Source organism: Euprymna scolopes, chromosome 45 (assembly GCF_053919585.1).
Source record: "Euprymna scolopes isolate OS-2025 chromosome 45, ASM5391958v1, whole genome shotgun sequence".
Taxonomy (NCBI): domain Eukaryota; kingdom Metazoa; phylum Mollusca; class Cephalopoda; order Sepiida; family Sepiolidae; genus Euprymna; species Euprymna scolopes.
This window is the reverse complement of record NC_136526.1, coordinates 58,829,232-58,853,086: the sequence shown is the minus strand read 5'-3', so window position 1 is coordinate 58,853,086 and position 23,855 is coordinate 58,829,232. Positions and strand designations below refer to the sequence as shown.

At 35.9% G+C, this 23,855-nt stretch overlaps 1 protein-coding gene across 1 annotated transcript; it reads right to left on the bottom strand.

The window, feature by feature from the left end:
* Positions 1–878: 878 nt before the first annotated feature.
* LOC145269756 (uncharacterized) lies at positions 879–8,146 on the bottom strand. Its single transcript, XM_080125486.1, has 2 exons — positions 7,988–8,146; positions 879–3,849 (listed from the first exon to the last, which is right to left on the bottom strand). Exon 2 carries the CDS (start codon positions 3,303–3,305, stop codon positions 2,259–2,261), a length of 1,047 nt encoding a protein of 348 aa, XP_079981612.1. The 5' UTR covers positions 3,306–3,849; positions 7,988–8,146; the 3' UTR covers positions 879–2,258.
* Positions 8,147–23,855: the final 15,709 nt, after the last annotated feature.

Sequence of the window (23,855 nt, the reverse complement as noted above, 5' to 3'; positions counted from 1 at the left end):
AGTTAGCTAGGACCAGGTTCTTCATAAGTCCTGTGGCACCTATAATAACTGATATGATTGATATCTACCTTAGATTACAGTTTCTTTTCATATCATACATGAAACCTTGATACTTGGCCTGTTTCTCCCCTTCAGCTGTCTTCAACTCTCCATCATTAGGGACACTCACTTCAACCAAGGTTGCAACACTTTCTGACATTCCATATAACTATATCAGGTTTCACAGTAGCATTTTCAAGGTAGGTGGCTGTAGGGATTACATGGTCATAATATATGGTATATAAGTCATTTCCGACTGTTCTTTCATGTTGACGTTCCCAGGACTTGCTGCTACACTGGATGTTAAATTTTTTACAGATGGTCCAGTGGAGGTACTTACATACTCCATCATGTCTCGCTGTATAGTAGCCACCGCCCACTGTGTGGTGGAACTTGCATTTGTTGTCAATGCTGAGACCTAACATCTTCTTGAAAGCAATTGTCATCAATCCCTGATCTTGAGCAGCCATTATAACCCTTTCCTGATCGTGGTAGAGAGCTCCCCACTTGAGCCAGTCCAAGGAACCTTCTTTATCTATGTATTCCTCGGAGAGTTCCCCTGGAAAATATTTTGCAGGCTGAAGTTGGTCCCATTCATCAAGGTTTATCCTTTGGAAGGTATCGGTATATTTCTGCCAGCTCTTTCTTGCTATTTCTGTGGCAGGCTTGTTTGGTGTTTCATCCTCATCTGTGAGGCAGCCTTGACCAAAATACTTGGCAAGCTTGGTGACTGATGTTGTTCTGCTGGCTCTTGTCTCTTGATGTCCATATACTATTGAGAGGGTGTGGTTCTGGGAGCTTCTCAGATACTGGTCTGTGCTCACTATAGTTGCCCTATGTTGCTGGTTGATCTATGAGAGCCCCAGTCCTCCTTCTCTCCTGGGAAATGTCTTGGTAGACACTGATTTCTATATATTATTTTATGAAACGTTAGTAGCTTCCGTGTCTTTACATCTAGCTGGTTGATGTAATTTTGTGGCCAGTCAATGATACCAAAGTTATATGTTATTACTGGCATGGCAAGCTGGTTGATGGCAGTAATTTTATTTTTAAGCTGTGTTTTGCAAATTTTCCTTACATGGCGTACATACTCTTTGCCTATCTTCTCCTTCATCTTGGCATGTTGTATGTTGTCATTTTCCTCAATCCCAAGGTACTTATAAGGCTCGTGTGGTGTTGCATAAGGTACATATTAAGGAGAGATACGAGACATATATATAATTCTGAGATGTTTCTTATAACATATATTAGTGAGGAGAGAGGGTAATAGATGTACAGTTCTTATATTTCTTATAACGCATATTAGAGAGGAGGAGAGATGCACAGTTCTTATAACACAGATGGAGAGGAGGAGAGACATATCTTGGAGAGAATTACGCAGTGTTTATAATAAGATGTTTCACACATTACCATTTGGGTTTGAAAGATGACACGACAACAGTTTTACAAAAACACAAAGGTGATTCTTTATTCATTGGACTGAGCGAATGATGATGACGTCAGGAATTCAAATTCAGGATCTACATAGTTTACTGTTTTTCCTTTCACTTCCAAAGAACTCCCAACTTTCTCCCTGAGTAGCAGACGCAACTGTTCTGCCTCAACTCTGCGATCTGACTAACTCTAGCTCCATATTGAGAATCCCTTTTGCTATGATGTCGGAAGTGTAGTTGCAAAACGTGACCAATTCACGTGGCTACGCACACGTTTTCCAAACACACTTTTGACAGCAATGAATTCTCAACTAACCTATTTTTTAACAATACATTTTGAATTTGTATTGTTTATTCTTTTCAGCTGACATTTTTAATTGTTTTCATAAAAGGTCGATCAATACTTTTTACAATATAAACAATATCTAACTATTTATTAATAGAATTAACAATAGGCCTTTTTAAAATTCCAATTTCTAACATTCTATTTCTGAACCTTGCTTACAAGGTTCGAGTGTGGCTTATCCTAATCTCACTTTCACCCATCTAATGTTCTTCTTATTTTTCTGTAACACATGCTCTTCTAGATCCCTGATGTCGATGTCTTCATTTAGTTGCATATATTCTGTGTGGGTCTTCTTCCGAGCTCTGAGTGTACACTTGGCACATTTATCCAGGCAAAACTTCATTCCAATGTCAATGAAGGTGTATACTACTTGCAGAAGCTGGTGCAGATCTGTGTCAGGGCTGGCATACAGCTTAAGATCATTTCTGAAGAGCAGATGGCTAATTCTCTTGCTTGGATTTCGATGGCGTTCCTGTGTGTGTTCGCATGTGTCGTCTTACATGATTTCCTTGTGCAAATGCTTTTCCACAAACCTCACAAGAATAAGGTGTCTCTCCAGTATGTGTTCGCATGTGTCTATTTACATGATTTTGATGTGCAAATGCTTTACCACACACTTCACAAGAAAAAGGTTTCTCTCCAGTGTGTGTTCGCATGTGTTTAATTGCATCACCTTGGTGTACAAATGCTTTACCACACACTTCACAAGAATGAAGTTTCTCTCTAGTGTGTGTTCGCATGTGTGCCATTCCATGAGATTGTTGTGTATATGCTTTACCACAAATTTCACAAGTAAAAGATTTCTCTCCAGTGTGTGTTCGCATGTGTCTTGCTACATGACTTTGATGTGCAAATGATTTACCACACACTTTACAAGAAAAAGGTTTTTCTCTAGTGTGTTTTCGCATGTGTACCGTTAGATTACCTTGATGAGCAAATGATTTACCACAAACTTCACAAGAAAAAGGTTTCTCTCCAGTGTGTGTTCGCATGTGTGAGTTTAATTCAGCATTGGTTACAAATGTTAGATCACACATTTCACATGAAAATCTTTTCTTTCCAGTGTGTGTTTGCATGTGTCTCCGTACATGATTTCGATGTAAAAAAGCTTTACCACACACTTCACAACAAAAGGGATTCTCTCCAGTATGTTTTTGCATGTGTACTGTTGCATTACCTTGATGTGCAAATGTTTTACCACATACTTTACAAGAAAAAGGTTTTTCTCCAGTGTGTGTTCTTATGTGTGATTTTAATTCAGCATTGATTACAAATGTTTGACCACAAATTTTACATGAAATTTTTTTCTCTCCAGTGTGTATTCTTCGCATGTGTATCACAGCAGTAGATTTGTTTGCAAATGCTTTGCCACACACTTCACATGAATAAGGTTTGTCTCCAGTGTGTGTTCGCATGTGTCTTGCAACATGAGATGTTTTTGTAAATGCTTTGCCACACACTTCACAAAAACAATTTGAAGATGCCATACCACACACTACACATTTGTTATGTATCAGATTGTTAGTCTTTTAACTAGAACCATTTGAACATGCTCTCCAACACACTTTACAAAAATAAACGATAAATGAGTTTTTTAATTAAGAAATATTTTACATGTGAATTGGTTGTAAGTGCTTTACAACGCACTTTATAATTGTTTTTCTAGTGTGTGATGATTTAGAATTGCTTGAAGTTGCTCCTCCAATATATTTTATACAAAATGGTCATTTGCAACCATTTCCAAAAGATACATTTTTATTCTCGTTTATCCCTTTTATTACTGAAAATCTTAAGCTAAGATTTCTATAGGATCTTTTCAATGTTTTCAACTGTATTTTTAAATTAAAATGCAACACATTTTACGATAAGTAATTTTTCTTCAATGTGTGTCCATCAACATATGTTCTTTAGTTTGTGTTTCATTTCTGCAAGTTGATTCATCTATATTCTCTAATGGGAAACAAGTCGTTGAGAAGAATCATATATTATTTCATGTTAATTATGAGTTTATTGTCCACTGTTTTGTTTAACCTGTGAAGAAAAAATAAAAAATTATACAAATTTTATATAAAAATAATTGATATGCAATAAATTAAGACAAAACAATAATTTTCTGATATTATATCGTCATACTCATTCAAAAAATTTAAATTGAAAACGTTCATGTGATTTTCTTGCCCATGAGATTAACAATATCAATCTTAACATGTTCAATATTACATCACTCTAGAACTGACGTCATAACAAAAACTTCAATGAAAATATTTTAATCTGCTTCTTCCGTCCCTACTTAGTTTATACATTATGTTCATAAAAAATGATCTTGCTTTCTTTAGTTTTATTTTCTATTTTTATATATGTGTGCACCTCTCAGCATCCTGGGAGTTTTCAATGAACTGAGTGCATTTGTGAGTAAGGAACTTCTCAAAGAATCACACTGATCACAAGCAGGTAACATTTCATTCACAGATTCATCCCAATCAAAACAAAAGTATAAGCTGCATTTAGTGTTTGGCAGGATATCCTTAATGTGTATTGCTATCATGACAGTATGTTGTGAAGCAATGATCACATCATGTTGCAGAGGATAATCATTTTGCAAACAAATAGAAGGCCATCTTAAGCCAATGAGGCAGTCTGGAGACACTGTCGTATGCACTTCATGTTGGTAACTTGGTTCCAATAGTGAGTTCCCTGCATCAAGTGTGCCCATGTTCTTCTGAAACCTGGGTATTTGTTTTGTGTCTCTTTCCCTGTTTATTTACACATATATGTCACAATTCACAACTAGTAGGCAGGACGGAGTGTTTGAATAATTTTTGCCAATGTAAAGTGCTTAAGAGCAATGGTAAAGAATTCTCATAAGTCCCTGGGACCACTTAGCTGTGACCTGTGACTCATTTAAAAGGCTAAGGAAGTTGAAACGGTTTTGAACAGCATACTTTAAGATGTTGTATTCTCTAATGATTGATTATAGGTTCCTTACTGTCAGGAGACTAATATGAGTTAAGTGTAGTGATTAAGTGGGTCGATTTAACAAGGCTCCTTCAGACCACATCCAATGGATGTTTGCTTCAGATATATTATAATCTTAAATTATCCTGAGACAAAGGGGTCAAGAGTATGTGCAAAATTGGGAATAATCCTTTACAGATTCCACAGATCATCAGCAAGTTTTTCAAAATATCTCTTTACCAATAATTCACTGAATACTCGGCACATCCCTTCATAGCTGTCTCTGATCCTGGAAGGTCCATCGTCCACCAAGTCATATTAAAGAGGTTACAATGTCACAATATGTCAACTTTTTTGCCAAGTAGAATTTTTGAGCATGCAGGAGATACTGCCATTGATGGAATGAGTGCTGAGATCTCTGTATCTGTTATATTGCATTTGTATGGTTGGCAAACTGCATCCTATCGCTTATACTCCTTGCAAGTATTCCTCAGGCCACATTGCTGTAAGGATTGGGTATGCAAAGCATCAACATGTCGAACCTGCTTCCTGTTGGTTAGCAATATCATTAAGCCATACTTGATTCAAGTGTCACCAATATCAGGTTTGATACCAACATACGTGATCTTAGCTCTATTCCACATTGAGCCATACTTGATTCTATAAGTTTTTTTTTTATTTTCTTTCTCTGTGCCATTAAATACAGAAATATTATACAAAACTAATTCAAATCCAAGAAAAACAGATGAAAAGGACAAATAAATCTTGCACACTCAGAGTTCGCCCCTTCCCTTGACCGATAACAATGGTGTGATGCATTTTTATTTAATTTCTTTATTATTAGGAGCTATTTCTGGTTGAAGCTTTTTCAGCCCTAAAATTGGAATGCCATCAGAGCCAATTGCTTTACTGGAATCGAGGTTTTTGAATAGCTCGGAAACATCATGGTTAGATATTTGTATATTGCATAGCATGTTTTCAGACACAGGAGGTAATGCAGGGGGTGGGGGCCTTGATTGAGCATGATAGAATTATCTGGAAAGTTCTTGGCAACCAGTTGGGCTTTGTTGAAAAGAGCAGCTCGGGTCCTTATATTACTTTGTTACAGCGCAGCAACTTTGGACTTGTTGGTTAGCAATATCATTAAGCCATACTTGATTCAAGTGTCACCAATATCAGGTTTGATACCAACATACGTGATCTTAGCTCTATTCAACATTGAGCCATACTTGATTCTATAAGGGTTTTTTTATTTTCTTTCTCTGTTCCATTGAAAACAGAAATATTATACAAAACTGTTTGAAGGTACAAAATTATTCTTGAGTACAAAGTTTAAACGAATTAAAAATCAAAGAAAAAACAGATGAAAAGGGCAAATAAATCTTGCACACTCGTGGTTCGCCCCTTCCCTTGGCCGATAACAATGCTTATAATACTATTATTAGGGCTAGTTCTGGTTGAAGCTTTTTCAGCACAAAAATTGAAATGCCGTCACAGCAGGTTTTTTTACTGGATTCGAGGTTTTTGAATAGCTCGGCAACATCATGCATAGATATTTCTATATTGCATAGCATGTTTTCAGACACAGGAGGTAATGCAGGGGTGGGGACCCTGATTGAGTATGATAGAATTATCTGGAAAGTTCTTGGCAAACAGTTGGGCTTTGTCCAATGCTGAAAAGAGCAGCTCATGTCCATTGATGATGGTATGAATAGAGCACATGCTTCTATTCAGGACATTGTTATTTGCGAAACTGGTGGGAAGCAAGCCACAGCTCAGCAACTTTGGACTTGACAGACTGACCATACAACTCTCGCATTCCTTATATTACCCTTTTACAGTGGTTGCTCGCAATCATGAAGGTGGCTTATGTTTCTTCTATAATATTTTCTTACCTAAAACTGCTAGATTTTGCAATTCTCTCCTCCTTTCCTGGTTGACTGTTAGTAATATAGAAAAATGTAAATGTAATGCGACCAGATATCTAGCTGCTCAACTCCCTATAGTGTCCATGTAGACATAATCTTAAATAGTAACCCCTACATCCAAGTGGCAATGTGTCTTGTTTGGAGTGAATAAGAGTATAAATGTGAATGAATTACGTAGAGGATAAAATGATGGCAAGGAAAAAACAGTTTAACAAGTGCTTGTGTTGCAAGTGATGCTAGACATCTCTCCATCTATTCAGTTCAGTGTTACATTCATATTCCTCAGCTTTAGCCAGAACTACGTTCGCCACAGGATCAAAGTGATAAAGCAGTCCGTCAAAGTTGTAATTATTCACCCAATTTTGTAATGATAGTGTGGTCATGCAAATGAATAGTTTAACTGACGGGAGTCTTCACAGACGGCTTCATGCTATCCTCTTCTGGAAACGCTTGTCAGTAAATGTTTCTATCAACAAAGATATGCTGAGTAACATGGCATTGCAGATCATGAGAGTTTGGTTCAGATGTAAGCACATCTGCTGTAGATCTAGCAGAACGGAAACCATATTGTGTGTCACTAAGAAGGTTATTTTTGCTGAGATGGTTGATTACTTCTCTATTTAACACATATTCCAGCAACTTACTCATGACGCACAGGAGACTTATTGGCCTGTACTGAGAGGGGGATGAACTATCACCTGAATTCTTAAATATAGGGCATACTGATAAGATTTTCCAGGGTGATGGGAAGCAATTCTCCTGAAGACAACGTTTAAACAGTTTTGTAAGCATGGGCGCTAGTTCTGGTTGAAGTTTTTTGAGTACTATAATTGAAATACCGTCAGGGCCTGTTGCTTTACTGGAATCAAGGTTTTTGATTAGGCACTTAAAAAAACATGAAACTTTAAAAACAAAAGTAAACAATAAAAACGCGATTCGAGTGATTTCTATAGTACCATTCTCGTTTATAGGAGGAAAATCGGGGGGAAGGGCGTTTTTTTTTTTTTTAATTTTATTTTAAAAAACAACAACAACTTGATTTTTCGGCCATTTTTGGCGGTGCCTACAAAAGAAACTTTAAAAACAAAAGTAAATATAAAAACCGGATTCGAATGATTTCTATAGAACCATTCTTCGTTTCTATGCAATCATGGAATGTTGACTCATTTCTCTATTAAAACAAAGGCAATCATAATGGTTTCGACGCGCCCCTGTAGTAAAACAAAGGGAATCATAATGTAATAAAAAAAAGAGCTTCAAAAGCAATTAAATTAATAAATACTTACTTTTTGTTTGGCAATCTGTTTTTAACAAAGAAACGATTATAAGATGAGTTAATTTAAACGAGACGAGTTTGACGGGTGGAAGTTGACATTTTAAGATGGCGACCGGAAAAGCAAGTTCGCAGAAAATAAAAATATTTTTTTTCATTTTATTGTGATTTCATTTTTTTTTTTCTTTGTGTTGTGTTAAATTGCAAATTATTATTTAATTATCAAAAATTAATGGCGATTCACGGAAAATATTCGATGATATTCAATTACATGGGATAGCTTCCGTACATTCATATCTGATTTACCTCTGCACTCCATGTTTAAAAAGGAAGTGTCCTCTATAGTATCAGATCTGACCGAATGGTTAATTGTAGGCATAGACCAATTCATACCATCTAAAAAATTTCAACAAAAACCTAACAGCCAGCCATGGTTCTCCCCAGAATATGCTGCTGCTATCGCGCACAGAAATCACTTTTTCCATAGCTACCAACGTAATAGATGCTCTGACACTAAAGCTGCTTTCAGGACTGCCAGCAACCACTGTAAAAGAGTAATAAAAAATGCCAGAGAGCTATATGCCCAGTCTGTTAAATCCAAGGTAGCTGATCAGCGGCTTGGTTCCCACCAGTTTTGGCAAATAACAAATAGGATCCTGAACAGAAGTGTGCGTTCTATCCCAACCATTATCAATGGACCAGAGGTTATCTCGTCAGCGTCAGACAAGGCCAAACTATTTGCAAAGAACTTTGCAGCTAATTCTACCCTGTGCGACGAAGGCCATCAACTCCCCATATTTCCTCCTATAACACAGAACAAGCTAGGTAACATACAAATATCCGTGCATGAGGTCGCCAAGCTAATAAAAAACCTAGATTCCAGTAAAGCAACTGGCCCTGATGGCATCCCAATTATAGTGTTAAAAAAGCTTCAACCAGAACTTGCTCCCATACTTACGAAACTATTAAAGCGTTGCCTTAAGGAGAAGTGCTTTCCGACCCCCTGGAAGACCTCATCAGTTTGCCCTGTATTTAAGAATTCAGGTGATAAGTCATCTCCCTCTCAGTACAGACCAATAAGTCTTCTCTGTGTTATGAGTAAGTTGCTGGAATCAATATTAAATAGAGAAATAGTCAACCACCTCAGCAGGAATAACCTTCTTAGTGACACACAATATGGTTTCCGCTCTGCAAGATCTACCGCAGATGTGCTGACGGTTATATCCCACAGGATTAGTGAATCTCTTGACAAAGGCTTCCTTTCTAGGGCAATTGCTCTTGACATATCAAAGGCCTTTGACAAAGTATGGCATAAGGGTCTACTTCACAAGATTTCCAGCTACGGTATAACTGGAAATGTTTTCTCAATCATTAAATCATTTCTCTCCGATAGGCTCATAAGAGTAGTGGTAGATGGACAAAAATCGGAGGCCTGCAATATAAATGCTGGAGTCCCTCAGGGGTCAATACTGGGCCCAACTCTCTTCCTGATCTACATCAATGACCTCCCTAAACACATACTTAAATCATTCGTTGACATCTATGCTGATGACACGACCATCTACGGCAACACATCAAAGGCTGTAAATGACGAAGTTCTCTCGGATTCTCTCTCCTCTGATCTCGAGCGCGTGGTTCAGTGGGGGAAGATGTGGCTAGTTACCTTTAATGCATCCAAAACCAAACTCTTATCCTTACATCATCAACGCTCTGATCCCCAGCTGGCATCAATTGTGATGGATGGCTCTCGTCTGGGTGAGGCTCCGTGTTTTGACAAGCTTCTGGGTTTGACCTTTACTCCTGATCTGAAATGGAACACGTACATCAAGTCTGTTGCCAAGGTCGCTGGAAAGATGGTGGGATCCTTCTACCGCTCCAGAAGATATCTCACTACTGATGCAATTCTCTATCTATATAAAAGCCAAGTACGGCCAAGGATGGAATACTGTTGCCATATCTGGGCAGGAGCTGCCAAAAACAGCCTATCATGCCTTGACAGAGTACAAAATAGACTTCGTGGTTTAGTGGGAGATGCCCTTTTCTCTACCCTGCAACCACAGAAGAGACGTTGCGAGCCTATCCTTGTTTTATCGTTATTTTCATGGCAGGTGCTCGTCTGAACTCCAATCCCTGGTCCCCCCTCGCCAATCTTTCACGAAAAACACCCGTCTAGCTGAATCCACTGTGAAAAATTTTCCCCACTCTATATCTGTGCCTAAATCAAAACGCGGATTTCATGAGCAAAGCTTCTTTCTTAGAACTGCACGCCTGTGGAACTCTGTTCCGTCTGCCTGCTTCCCTCCGGACTACAACTTGGATGTCTTCAAGTCTAATGTTAACAAATTCCTTATGAACCGCCCCCCTAATTAAACACTTCATAAAATCTCCTCACTAACGTAATGTACTTGCAATAACCCTTATCCCTGAGTGGCTTCCGGGCCTTGATAAGTGGTGATCACTGTGTAAAAAAAAAAAAAAAAAATTACATAATTTTGATTGACCTTTTAGTTATTTATTTGATCGGTTTCTTACCAACCTCCACGACGAAAAATAGTTTGTCTAAAATTTTTTACCTGGTTTCCACCTTACGTTTATAGTTAAAAAATTAGTAATATTGTCTCAAAGTTGTATCAAGAAGCGAAAACATGAAATCATATCCTACGGAAACGAAACGAAACTTCTTCCTTGTTTTTTTTTTGTTTTTTTTTTTTAATTACTGCAATATTTAGTTTTAATTATTTTTTTTTGTATCTTCACTTTTCACCGCAACAAAACCTAAAGTAGAAAAATATTTTGTAATAAAAAAAATATTAGATGCATTCAAAATACTTAAAAAATAACAATTCACCGTTTTGGGGAGTTTTGTTATAGTAGAAGCCAACAAACAAGAAACGTGACAAATGCAAGATAAGTTACTCTTCTACCTACCTAATAAGTTATGTATTTTAATGTTTTTTATGCGGTTCGATAAGTTATTCTTCTACCTACCTGCTTCACATCACGTGACCTCCTTGTTTACCTTAAATACCCTCTTCATATGAAGAGTCGAGTTCGTCTAATAACTCGCTACACTTCGACGTCTCGTCTCTGACATAAACTGCTCTCCTGTGAATTATTGTTGAAACCTGCCTTATCCCCGGAAAGGCATCTGACCACATACATACGTGGTGGCAGCGGCCAAAAATTCAAAAGAATTCAGCCTCCCTCAATAATACGTTTTACAAACGGAAGCAAATAAGTGCCCATTGACTAGGGGTCGGTGTACGGTAAGACTTTCAACAACAACAAAAAAAACAAAAAAACAAAAAAAAACAATTTTTACTCTCACTCATATTACAGCAAAGATTATTAGAAATTTGAACTTTTATTTTTCGTTTATTTTTTCTAAAAGAAATTGAATTTTTACAATAGTCGATTTAATTATATGTTGTTGTTCTTATAACAACACACCTTTGAGTGAGTAAAAAAAAAAAAAAAAAGTCTCCACCCTGTTCTTTGATTAAAGTTTTCTACGGCTATTTTTTCAACTTGTTCAATTTCACGGTGATTAATTTGGAAACTTTTAAATTAAAATTAAAATAAAAGGATGTCTGCCTTCAGCACTAAACAAAGAATCCTCACTGAACACGAATCAAGAGGCTCGCTCGAAGCCTGGTGTGAGCAGTTATTATACCATATCTCAAATGAAGATAAATTCGAACGCTATTTGGAGGACCTTAAAACCTGGTGCAGTGTCGCAAGTGGCATCCCCCACAGAGGCTTCATAACCGATGAACAAGAGGTTAATGGGAAAAGATTCTCGGCGGAAAAAAAGCCATTAACCTAAAAATACTACTCGGCTTTATAAGCATCCATGCCCCTGTTGTTAGTAGTATCTTCGTAAAAGAAGAGGCGCACAGTATTGACGAAATCTTTGATAGACTCCGTCAATACTTGATTGTCGTAAATCCGGTACGACCATAATGAACATGTTTAAATTTAAATGTGGCGCCAATGAAACAAGAGAGGCTCTCTGGGAAAGATGCTACTCATTTATGGAAGACAGCTTGATTACAAAATCTTCAGCCATTAAACATTGCGGATCAAAATTAGAAAACGATGAATGCCTAACCCCTACATTACAGAACATCACGGTGATGATCTGGCTTGATGCAATCCATCGAGAACTACCATCCATTGTTAAACAAAGATTCGCGATCACTCTAAGGGACTCCACTCTATATTCTATTAGGGCGGAGATCAGTGATGCTATACCATCCCTATTACAAGAAATAGGGGACAGAGAAGGGAATATAGCATACTCTTCCATCAACAGAAGTAGAAGATCTGGAAACCAGAGAGGTCGCCTGACAAAAAGACCGAAATGTTGCCTCTGCGATGCAGCAAACAGACCAGGTGCAGAGACTCACTACTTCCAAAACTGCCCTTTTATGCCAACATCAGATAAAAGATTTCTTCGATCTAAAATTACTGGTATTGAAATCTTATCGGAATCTGAAGAAGAAGCCGAAGACTTCGAGTACCACGAACCCAACAGTAGGATGGTCCGAGTTAAACAACGTCAGAACCCCAAAATCAACAAGGTAGATATTGTATCATCACCGTGTATGGAAGTAGAAACAAACAAAGAAAACTCGATCATTATACTGGACACCGGTGCGGAAACTAATTTAATTAGGAAAAGCGAGGCGAGACGTCTAAAACTAAATATCCTGCCCACCATCCACAAAGCTAACATGGCGGACGGTGTCTCCCCCATGGAAATAGAAGGGGAAGTACACTTCAATGTTTCGAGAAGGTGTCCAATCACAAATCAAGCCCACTGCTTTCGCTTCGACGGACTTGTAGTTAAGGACCTAAACTGTGCCATTCTGGGTGGCATGCCATTTATGGACAGGAATGACGTTTACCTTCGCGCAAACACCAACCACGTTTACCTCGGTGATTGCTGTGATTTCAAATACCTCAATATAAAAAGACACGCTAATGTTAAAGCAGCAACTATATTGCGCGTCCCACGACAGACCTGCCTACTACCTGGTTCCAGCGTTGCCTTATCGATACCACCTGAATACCAGGATAAAATAGTTTCAGTAGAACCTAGATGCAATAACAATCAGGATGAATGGATCCAATGTGAGCTAGTGAAACCGGATCATGATATAATAACGCTCATCAACAAGTCCACCATACCCATACTCATCAAACGCCATGAGCAAGTATGTCAGATACGCCACACGACCCAATTATCACTATCCAGTGATACTTTGAAACCGACTCCAATAATTCTTACCAATGATTCCAAACAAACGGACAGGTCAGCAAAAATTTCTGTGGACCCCTCGAACATCCTTAGCCAGGAAGAAAAGACCATCTTCTTCACGACAAATAAGAAATATAATCAGGTATTTTCACCGGTAATCGGATGCTACAATGGAAGATCAGGAAATTTCCAACACAGGATTAATGTTGCCGTATCTCTACCACCACAAAGAAAGGGACGCATTCCATTATATAACCGGACAAATCTAGAGCGACTCCAAACCAAGATTGATGAACTATACGAACAAGGTGTCTTCGTACGCCCAGAAGACATAAACATCACAGCGGAATATGTAAACCCTTCATTCCTTGTTACCAAACCTTCAGGAGGCTTTCGGTTAGTGACTGCATTCACTGAACTGAGCCAGTACACCAAACCACAACCTGCTCTCATGCCCAAAGTAGATGACATCATAAGACATATTGCTCAGTTTAAATTCTTAATTAAAACTGACTTAAGTCAAGCATACTTTCAAATACCCTTGGCCAAATCATCAATGAAATATGTCGGCATCTGTACACCATTTCGTGGTGTATATGTTTATACCAGAGCGGTGATGGGTCTTCCAGGCTCTGAATCAGCTTTAGAACAATTAATGTCCAAAGTCCTAGGCGATCTAATGATAAAAGGATCGGTGGTAAAATTGGCTGATGACCTATATGTCGGGGCCAATACACCCCGGGAACTTAACAACGTATGGGAAGAAGTATTACAAACACTACATAAGAATAACTTGAAGTTATCCCCATCTAAAACGGTTTGCTGTCCAACATCGACAGAAATTCTGGGTTGGCGATGGACCAATGGAACCCTCAAAGCTACAAGTCATCGTCTAAATACCTTGGCTGCCTGCAATCTCCCTGAAACCATCAAAGAAATGAGATCATTCATAGGATCTTACAAATTCCTAAGTAAAGTTATACCTAAACATTCAGATTTTTTAGCACCTCTAGATAAAGTCTGCGCAATGGGCTCGTCAAACGACAGAATCAAATGGACATCAGATCTGGAAGACACATTCCTCAAAGTCAAAGAACACCTTAAACAAGCCAAAATTCTAACCTTACCTAGAAGAGAGGACCAACTACAGATAATCACGGACGCAGCTACAACCTCTGCCGGCTTAGCGGCATCCCTTTTCGTATTAAGAGGAAACAAACCCGACCTCGCAGGTCTATTCAACGCTCGTAAAACATCCAACCAAGCAGGTTGGCTAGCTTGTGAGTTGGAAGCTCTGGGCATAGCGTCGGCTATCAAACACTTCAGCCCATATATAATTCAATCAGAAAACATCACCGAAGTACTCACGGATAGCCAACCCTGTGTACAAGCATATGAAAAACTCCAACGCGGCACATTCTCCGCAAGCTCCAGAGTCACGACGTTCCTCAGTGTCATATCTCGATATCCTGTCAAATTATCCCATTTACCAGGTAAAAATAATATATCGGATTACGCCAGCCGAAATCCTATCCATTGCGAAGGAAAATGCCAAATCTGTAAATTCATCAGTGCCCTAGAGGAATCCGTGGTTAGAGAAGTCACCATAAAAGACATACTAGCTGGTCACTGTCCTATCCCATACATGACTCGCAATACGTGGATTCAAGCTCAACAAGACTGTCCAGACTTACAACAAGTATATCGGCTACTACGCGATGGCAGAACTCCATCTAAAAAGAAGAAAGGGTTAACCACAATTAAAAGGTATTTACAACATTGTAAACTCTCATCAGCCCCTGCAGATGGGTTAATCATAGTTATGCGGAAAGAAGCCTTACGGCCTGCTAGACAAAGAATCGTCATTCCCCAAGGGGTATTAGATGGACTTTTGGTCGCTCTACATTTACAACTCCAACACGCCAGTAAACATCAGTTAAAACAAATCTTTAATATGGGATTCTATGCACTGGATACAGATAAAGCCATCAATCGCACCGTAGATAGTTGCCACACTTGCGTATCACTAAAGCAGGTACCAAGTCAGTTCAAAAATCAATCGTCAACAAAACCACCTGACAAAATTGGGAGCTGGTACGCTAGTGATGTCATCAAACGTGAAGGACAACTGATATTATTAGTTCGAGAAAATGTTTCTTCCTTGACACAGGCAACATTATTACTATCGGAGAGCAGTCAATCTCTTAAGGATGGCCTAATCACCACCATATCAAGATTCCGTCCCCCGTCAGGAGATGAAGTAAAAATCAGGGTCGATGGCGCTTCGGGATTTCAAGCCCTACTCACCGATAGTTCACTGGAATCGTTCCATATTAAAATAGAGGTTGGAGAAATAAAGAACATTAACAAAAACCCTATTAGTGAACGTTCAATATCAGAATTCCATACAGAACTATGCAAATTGAAACCAAATGGTGGCAAAATAACAGACACTGAATTGGCCATAATAATTTCCAATATGAACAGCAGATTCAGAGAAAATGGCTACTCTTCACTAGAAATTTGGACAATGAGAGACCAGATCACAGGAGAAAAACTACCAATAGAATACAAAAGCCTGATTGAAGAGAAACACCGAAATAGATTAAAAAGACATGAATCCTCAGCTAAATATAAGGGCCGAGGCAGAACTACCGAAATAAAAACCGATACTAAAGTTGGAGAGATCGTCTATCTATACCAAGATAGAGTTAAAACCAATGCTCGCAACAAATATATGGTGATGGAAGTTGAAGATCAGTATTGTACTGTACAAAAGTTTACAGATAAACAATTTCGGGGAAAAAGATATAAAGTGAAGAAGTCTGACATTATCAAAGTTGAACAACACCCTAACTACCACACCATTGATCAAAACAATACCGAAAGTGAATACGAAATAGATAGTCCCATACATGTCGAATCCGAATCATCAATAGATGAACAATCGGACTCTTCCAAGCACAGTGACACAGAAAACACACAAGATGACAGTATAGACCATAAAGATCCAACCAAAGAAACCCCCCTGGAAGTAACTCCCGAGGAAATTACTTATACGCGTCGTCCGTCACGGATCCGAAGACGTCCGAAGTTCTTGGAAGAAAATTATATATTATAAATTAGCTCAAACAAGTGCGTAAATTCGGATCATACCCGTACAACACAGAGGAAGAGGAAAGAAGGAAATAAAAGGACTCCGTCACATCACGTGACCTCCTTGTTTACCTTAAATACCCTCTTCATATGAAGAGTCGAGTTCGTCTAACAACTCGCTACACTTCGACGTCTCGTCTCTGACATAAACTGTTCTCCTGTGAATTATTGTTGAAACCTGCCTTATTCCTGGAAAGGCTGACCACATACATACGCTGGATAAGTTTTGTGTTTTAATGTATTTTAATTAGGCACCGCCAAAACTGGGGGGGGGGCAGGTAAGTACTTTTTGATGTACCGTCTTTTTAAAATCTCCCAAAAATCAGGTAATTATCCGATCAATACGAAATTTTCAGCGATTATTAAGAGAAGAATGAACTTTATAACAGTGTACTTATTTTTCATTAACGATATTTATATATATTTTTCTTTTTGCTTACAAAAAACCCTTGTTTTGAAGTAGGAACAAATATGCTTAAAATAATCATCTGAAACTGAACACAACATATCGTGTTGTTGTAAGGGACAGAATTATAGATTAAAAAAAAATTGTTTGCATACCTTATTTTGACGTCTGAATATCAGAACTTCGATTGTGTTTAATTATCCCGCTTTTGAGTTTTGAAGTGTGAAATTCGGTGAATATGTTAAGTAAAATAATTAATTTAAGTTAAGCAAAACAAAATTTTTTTTTTAATATTTATACGAAAAAAGCCATTTTAAAATCTTTGATAAATAAATTAACAATTTTTTTTTAGCGAGCTGAATAATGCATGACCATTATTAAACAGGGCATTCTTTTAAGAATCGATACAAAAAAAATTCGATAAATATTGTGCCCTTTGTGTTAAAAATAGCATCATTTTTTTCGATCCCGTTTGAACACGTTTGCCGCCTTTCGACTACAGTGGACCAAACGCGCTGAAATATTTTTTTTATTCTGCTTTAAATTGCCCCCCCCCCCCATTTTGGGGAGCCTGGCCCCCACACACATACGCATTAAAAACCAAACTCATACAAATGGTCACCCATCTGGTACTGGCCAACCTCAGCGTTAATAATACATTGAAATTTTCGTCACTGAAAAATAAGTTATTTTGGCCTGTTTGTTCTTCCATAGTTTGCTTCTTATCAAACGCAAACGTAAACAGACTCGATCTAGACTCTACATCGACGCGAAATATCTGGTTACCTATATGAATAAGTGGAATTATTTGAAATCCAGGCACATATATTATAATATTTTTGCATATTCTCTTAGAAAATCATTCTAAATCTTAGTTAGACAATAAATAAATTAATTAAATATTTCAAAAACCTTTTTTTTTAATATTTATGTACGTTTTTTGTGCAAGACAAAAAATGTCAATTGTTAAATTTTTGGGAAAATTTACCGTTTAAGATTTAATTAAAAATAGTAGAAAAAGTTTTACATTATTCTGTTTTCTATATGATAAAATTCAGGGCTTTTTCTTTCTGGAAAAAAAAAAGTTACTCAGAAATAATGGATTTTAATAAATGTAATTTCGTTTTAAAAAACAACAACAACTTGATTTTGCGGCCATTTTTGGCGGTGCCTAATTTTAATGCTTTTGTTCGGTACAAACATGGCCACCACTTATAACAGTATAACATGTAGCACTCAGTTACACTGCTTAATATCCGGTAAACTCCAACCATGGCTGCCGCGTACATTACTACATGAAACATGCGGAAAAGTATCTTTTCAGTATTAAGAACGGCAGATAGAGGGCGTTTCTCAGTTTATAAAATGTATAAAGAATGTTCGTTTTCAGTACACCTGAAATCTCCTAAAAAAACAAGTTTAAAACTAAGTATTGAATTAAAAAAAAAGCAACAAAAAAAAAACGGAAGAACTTTTGTTTCGTTTCTGTAAGATATGATTACATGTTTTCGTTTTTACATCAAGTTCCATTTTTTTATACAACTTTGAGACAAACTATTTTTCATCGCGGAGGCTGGTAAGAAACCTGTCAATATTGCCCAAAAATTTATTCATGAGTTTTCAACAATAAAAAAGAAAGCAGCACAGTGTGTGTGTGTGTGTGTGTGTGTGTGTGTGTGTGTGTGTGTGTGTGTGTGCGTGTCCAGGCCTCCAAGAGATAAGGTCGTTGCCTAGGTGTGTCAGAAATCTTTGGGAATTTTTGACACCCTTAACACAGAACTGCGAATAAAATATACAAAACTCGTAATTTCTCTTTTTAAAGTGATTTTTTATCACATATTTTTAATGGCGATTTCTGACACTGCTAGCATAGCTACTGAGAGTAAGAAGAAGGTCGATGCATATGACAGCGTAACGTCACTTCCTGATTAAGTTGTATGTTTAGACAGCTTCCGGTATTCAATCACATGGTCACGCTAACAGACAAAAACAATATGGCTACCGATTATCCATGGCTACCAATATGTGTTACCGATTATCTTCTACAGAGGAACAACAATTTTCCATTTGGATAATAATTATTATAATTGCACATTGGGAGAATTTTAATCTAACAAAATATAGTAAATGCACTAGTTTTTAACCTGTAATTTCTATCGGAGAAAGTCGAATATTTCATTTTATTTATTTATTTTTTTTTTACTGCAAAAAAAAAAAAACAATTTTTACATAATATTTTTCAGTCCATTCTTTTAATAATACATAACACTTTTCACTGAGTATTTCCAGATATAGTTAGAATTTTTCTGGGCATTTTTTTTTTTTTTTTTTTTTTTTTTTTTTTTACGATTGCACCGGGCGTAATTTATTTCTTTGAAATATATTTAAAACATCAAGTTTTTGTTTTTTTTATAACATTTTAACTGTAAATAATTTACATGACGGGTTTGTTTTACTATACACATAGATTCGAAAAAGTTGTCAAAAAACAATATAACAAATAAAATATATCGATAAACATTGTATGATTTTCGAAGCGATTACACGTTTTAAAGTGAGTAAAACCACTAAAACCCTTTCCAGTTAGGTAGAAAAGTAACTTATCTTGACTTTGATAACATTTATTTGTTATATATTTGATTTTTGATAACCTTTTCCAATCGATGTGTACAGCAATACAACCCCAAAATTTAATTTAACTTGGAAATAATATTTAAAATACACGTGCTTACACTGCACAAGCACCCATATTATTATCATAATGCTAATAGTAATAATAATAAAAACTGGTGTAGATGACGTCGACTGAAACCACTCCAACTAGTTGTGAAGGGTTAGGGAGGATGGAAAGGCCGAGGTAGGAGAGTACTAACCAAATCTCCACTGGAAGTGTGCAGTTAAAATCTGGTACCTTGGGGAGATATTTTGTTACACAAACCCCAGGAAACACCAATGGCCGATGTCAACGAGAAATTAGTGACAACGGCTGTTGCGATAACATGCAATCATCTGCACAAGTGGTCAAGAGGTGGAGAACACTAGAAATCTGGGGAGACTTGTTGTCACTTAGTCTCCAGAGAACACCATAGGTTACTGCCAGTGAGCGATCACTGATGATGGCTTGTGAGACAACTAATACGCTACACATTTTGATAAAAAAACATGGGGAAAAATGGACATAGAAGAACAGAAAACCATTTTTGATGATGCCATTATGCACAGGAAATTATGCGGACGATCCAAAGTCGGCGTTTTTAAATTTCCTGATAAGGATTTACGCAATAAATGGACAAATGCTCTCAAGTGTGAAAAATTTTACACCAACAAAATCTAGCAGGGTAAGTGTAAAGTTTGTTTATGTTTTGTTTTTCTTTTTGATACAGAAAATTCTAATTTAAAAATAGTTTATCTTTAGGGTTGTTTCATTTTGTTTAATTACTTAAAAAAATGGTAATTCTATAAAAAAAAAAAAAAAATGATTTTGAAATTTTTTTCCCGTATAATGAATACACTGATTCCACTTTTGATTCCACCGATTCCATATTTCATGAAATTCTGGAAAACTTACAAAGGAAACCTATACGGCCTTATATCACACAAATCATGCAGTTCTGGAACTGATTATTGCATAGAGAACGAAAAAATGAAAAAAAAAATCTAATGACAGGGACACTAATGAATGATGTAGAACAAATGTCTGAAACCAACTGTTATTTCCAAGGCATTAACAGAGGTGCTTTATTGTATCCAAATGATACAACGGCAAATTTTGTTCTATATAATTATGCTGTTATAAGAAAACTAATTGAAAACAATTTTTTATAATCAATGCACCAAAGACAAATTGCAGTAAAAATGACATTAGAAGTTCTGTTAGATAATACACTTTGATTTGATTTTGATATTTCAAAATAATTTTTCCCCCCGTATAATGAATACACTGATTCCACTTTTGATTCCACCGATTCAATATTTCATGAAATTCTTGAAAACTTACAAAGGAAACCTATACGGCCTTATATTACACAACTCATGCAGTTCTGGAACTGATTATTGCATAGAGAACGAAAAAATGAAATTTATTTTAACAGGCAAATTCCAGACAGATCATCTTGAGTCAAAGTTTGGACAATATCGGCAATTTTCTGGTGGACAATATAATATAAGTGTACCACGAGTCTTTTAGAGTGAAAAAAAGATTAGAATGCTATCAGTGTTAAAATTGAATCTACCAATTAACAACAAAAATATTGATCTCACAAATATAGAAGAAACTAACTGGAATGGAATGGATGGTGTACAAATAATTGAGCTTCAAAACTTTGAGGTAAATATAACAGATGATGATGTTAATAAATGTAGGGAAGTTTTCCTTATTATTATATATTTATCTGGGTATTGTTGCCATGCAGTATTCAAGAAAATAAAATGTAACAGCTGCAAAAAATCTAATGACAGGGACACTAACGGATGATGTAGAACAAATACCTGAAACCAACTGTTATTTCCAAGGCATTAATAGAGGTGCTTTATTGCATTCAAATGATAAAACGGCAACTTTTGTTCTATATAATTATGCTGTTATAAAAAAACTAATTGAAAACAATTTTTTATAATCAATGCACCAAAGACAAATTGCAGTAAAAATGACATTAGAAGTTCTGTTAGATAATGCACTTCAATTTGATTTTGACATTTTTCATGAAAATCATGAAATAAAAAAAATTAGAAAAAAATGTTCGTATGGTCATCAACAAATTCTCTCCTGAAAAATTTCTGCGAAGTGGGAAACAATAAAATAATAAAGTCACCAAATAAAGAAAAATGCAAACCTTCCACTAAAATTACTATTTGTGTTTTTATATATTTTCTTTGTCTTTTTACTTTTGTCAATAGAATTTTTGGTATATTGAGTTACCTCCCCTTTGAGTTATTTCCCTACAACTCGCTGTTGAATGATCTTATGATGACGTCATGCTTGAACGGCTTGGCCTTAATTCTCGGTGGCCTCGGTTGTGTTAGATTACAAAATATTCTTTCATTGTTAAAAATTATTGGTGATCACATATAAAAACTTACTCGAGCCATTACCACGCCATAGGAAATAGACTTAGACGATGATAGTCAATTATAAATTATTGATTGCCTTTTTATTTATTTATTTATTTGTAAATTTTTACCTGGGTTAATCCTATCCATTTTCATTTAAAATGACGATCTTTACAAGTTTTTGGATATGCTGAAAACGATTATTGAATTAAAATGTTCCGCAAATAAGTAGTTTTCCAAATATTAAGAGGTGTCATTTTTTATATAATTCTGGCGGCCATTTCCGAAAATCTATGTGCAAATCATATTCGTTTTCAGCATACCCGAAAACCTAAAGAAGTCATTTTAACTGAAAATGTTAAATGGAAATCAAGTTAAAATTTACCTTTTTTTGTTTAAAATTTGCCTTGAAAAAATGTCTCATCGTTAAATATTACTCAATTTTTTTCCTGGTATTTTTAAGCCTGTTAACACAAAATAAAAATCTAGCTTAAACCGTTTACATCCTGAGTGATGTCCCCTTACTTGGAACTTTCTTTCTTTCAAAGTCTTGTTCTCTCTCTCTTTCTTTCTCTCTCTCTTGTGTGTGTGTGTGTGTGTGTGTGTGTGTGTGTGAACTCTCAGAAAATAAAGATGTGAAAAACGTATCTCCCGTTATGTGGACTTTCCTATCATCTAAACACGGTACTGTTTACATATGTGGTTATGTGGCAGTTTTTGTCACTTAGAACTACTTTAAAGCCTCACCGCTCACTCATTTTTCGATCAAATTTCAAACAATTATTACAGTTTACAGATCACTTTCTTAGCTATATTGTGAAAAAATTAAATTTTCCTTCAGTAAAACAAAAGTTTTGATGAATTTTCTGGTATTTTAAATCGTAAAAAAAAAAAGGTGAGCAACGTTTTTATGACTGGTTTCTATAGCAACCACATCGCTTCAGCGACTACTGTTGCTACTAATTCACTAATGAAAGGAGGATAATTGGGGAAATTTTATTGAAAGCAGACGAGTGCTGTACATTGTTATTACATATTTGTTTCTGGGGACAAAAAGTAAGACTGAAATTATACAAAGGACAATTGAAGTTATTGGAAGCCTAGAAAAATCATGGATTGCAATAGAAAAATCATGGATTACAATAGAAAAATCATGGATTACAATGAAAAATGCGGCATGAAAAGTAATCTGGTTAAGCTTAAACATGAACAAGTAATAACTAGTTGTTAAAACTAGAAAAGAAAGGACAAGATATTCTAGTGAAAAATATAATAAATTTATAACTTAAAATATCACAGCATTAAGAATTTAAAAATAAATTCAATTTATAACATTATTAAATCAATGCATAGTTTCGAATTGCAAAGAGAACTACGAAAGGGACCGAAAGTTTGTTTTTTTTTATTTTCGAAAGACAAGGAATTAAATTACATGTGGATGAATGTAATAAAAAGAAAAAATTTCATACCATGTAAAATGTTAGAGACTAAAATATTTAAAGAAAAAAACGCGCGTTATTTCAAATTCTTATTTGTGATTTTTTTTTCAGAAGGTATTAAAAATGAAACTATAAAAAATGATATGACATGTTATTTATGTTATGTGTGAAATAATAAATTATTATTTAGAAACTTATTATTTAACATGGGGAAATAATAAAAAAATATTTTTCGCGTTGATTTAAAAAATATTTATTTTTCTTTTGATTAAAAAGGTATTTATTATTCGTTTTGGTTTTTAAAAACAATGGTTTAATTTTAACATTTGTTTACTTCCTTAATTCATAATTCATGTTTTGCAATATTTGTCTTCTGCTTCAAACATACGTCATTTCACATCATTTTTATTTATATTGAATAACTTTCGGTTTCAATACAAATCAAATCGCGTTCCTTCCTTTTCTTCCTTTTAAATGTAATTCATAAGTAAATAAAGAACGTATTTTAATCTTTAAAATCCATAATACAATGAAATGTTTATCAAATATTTTTATTGATTTTTTTTAA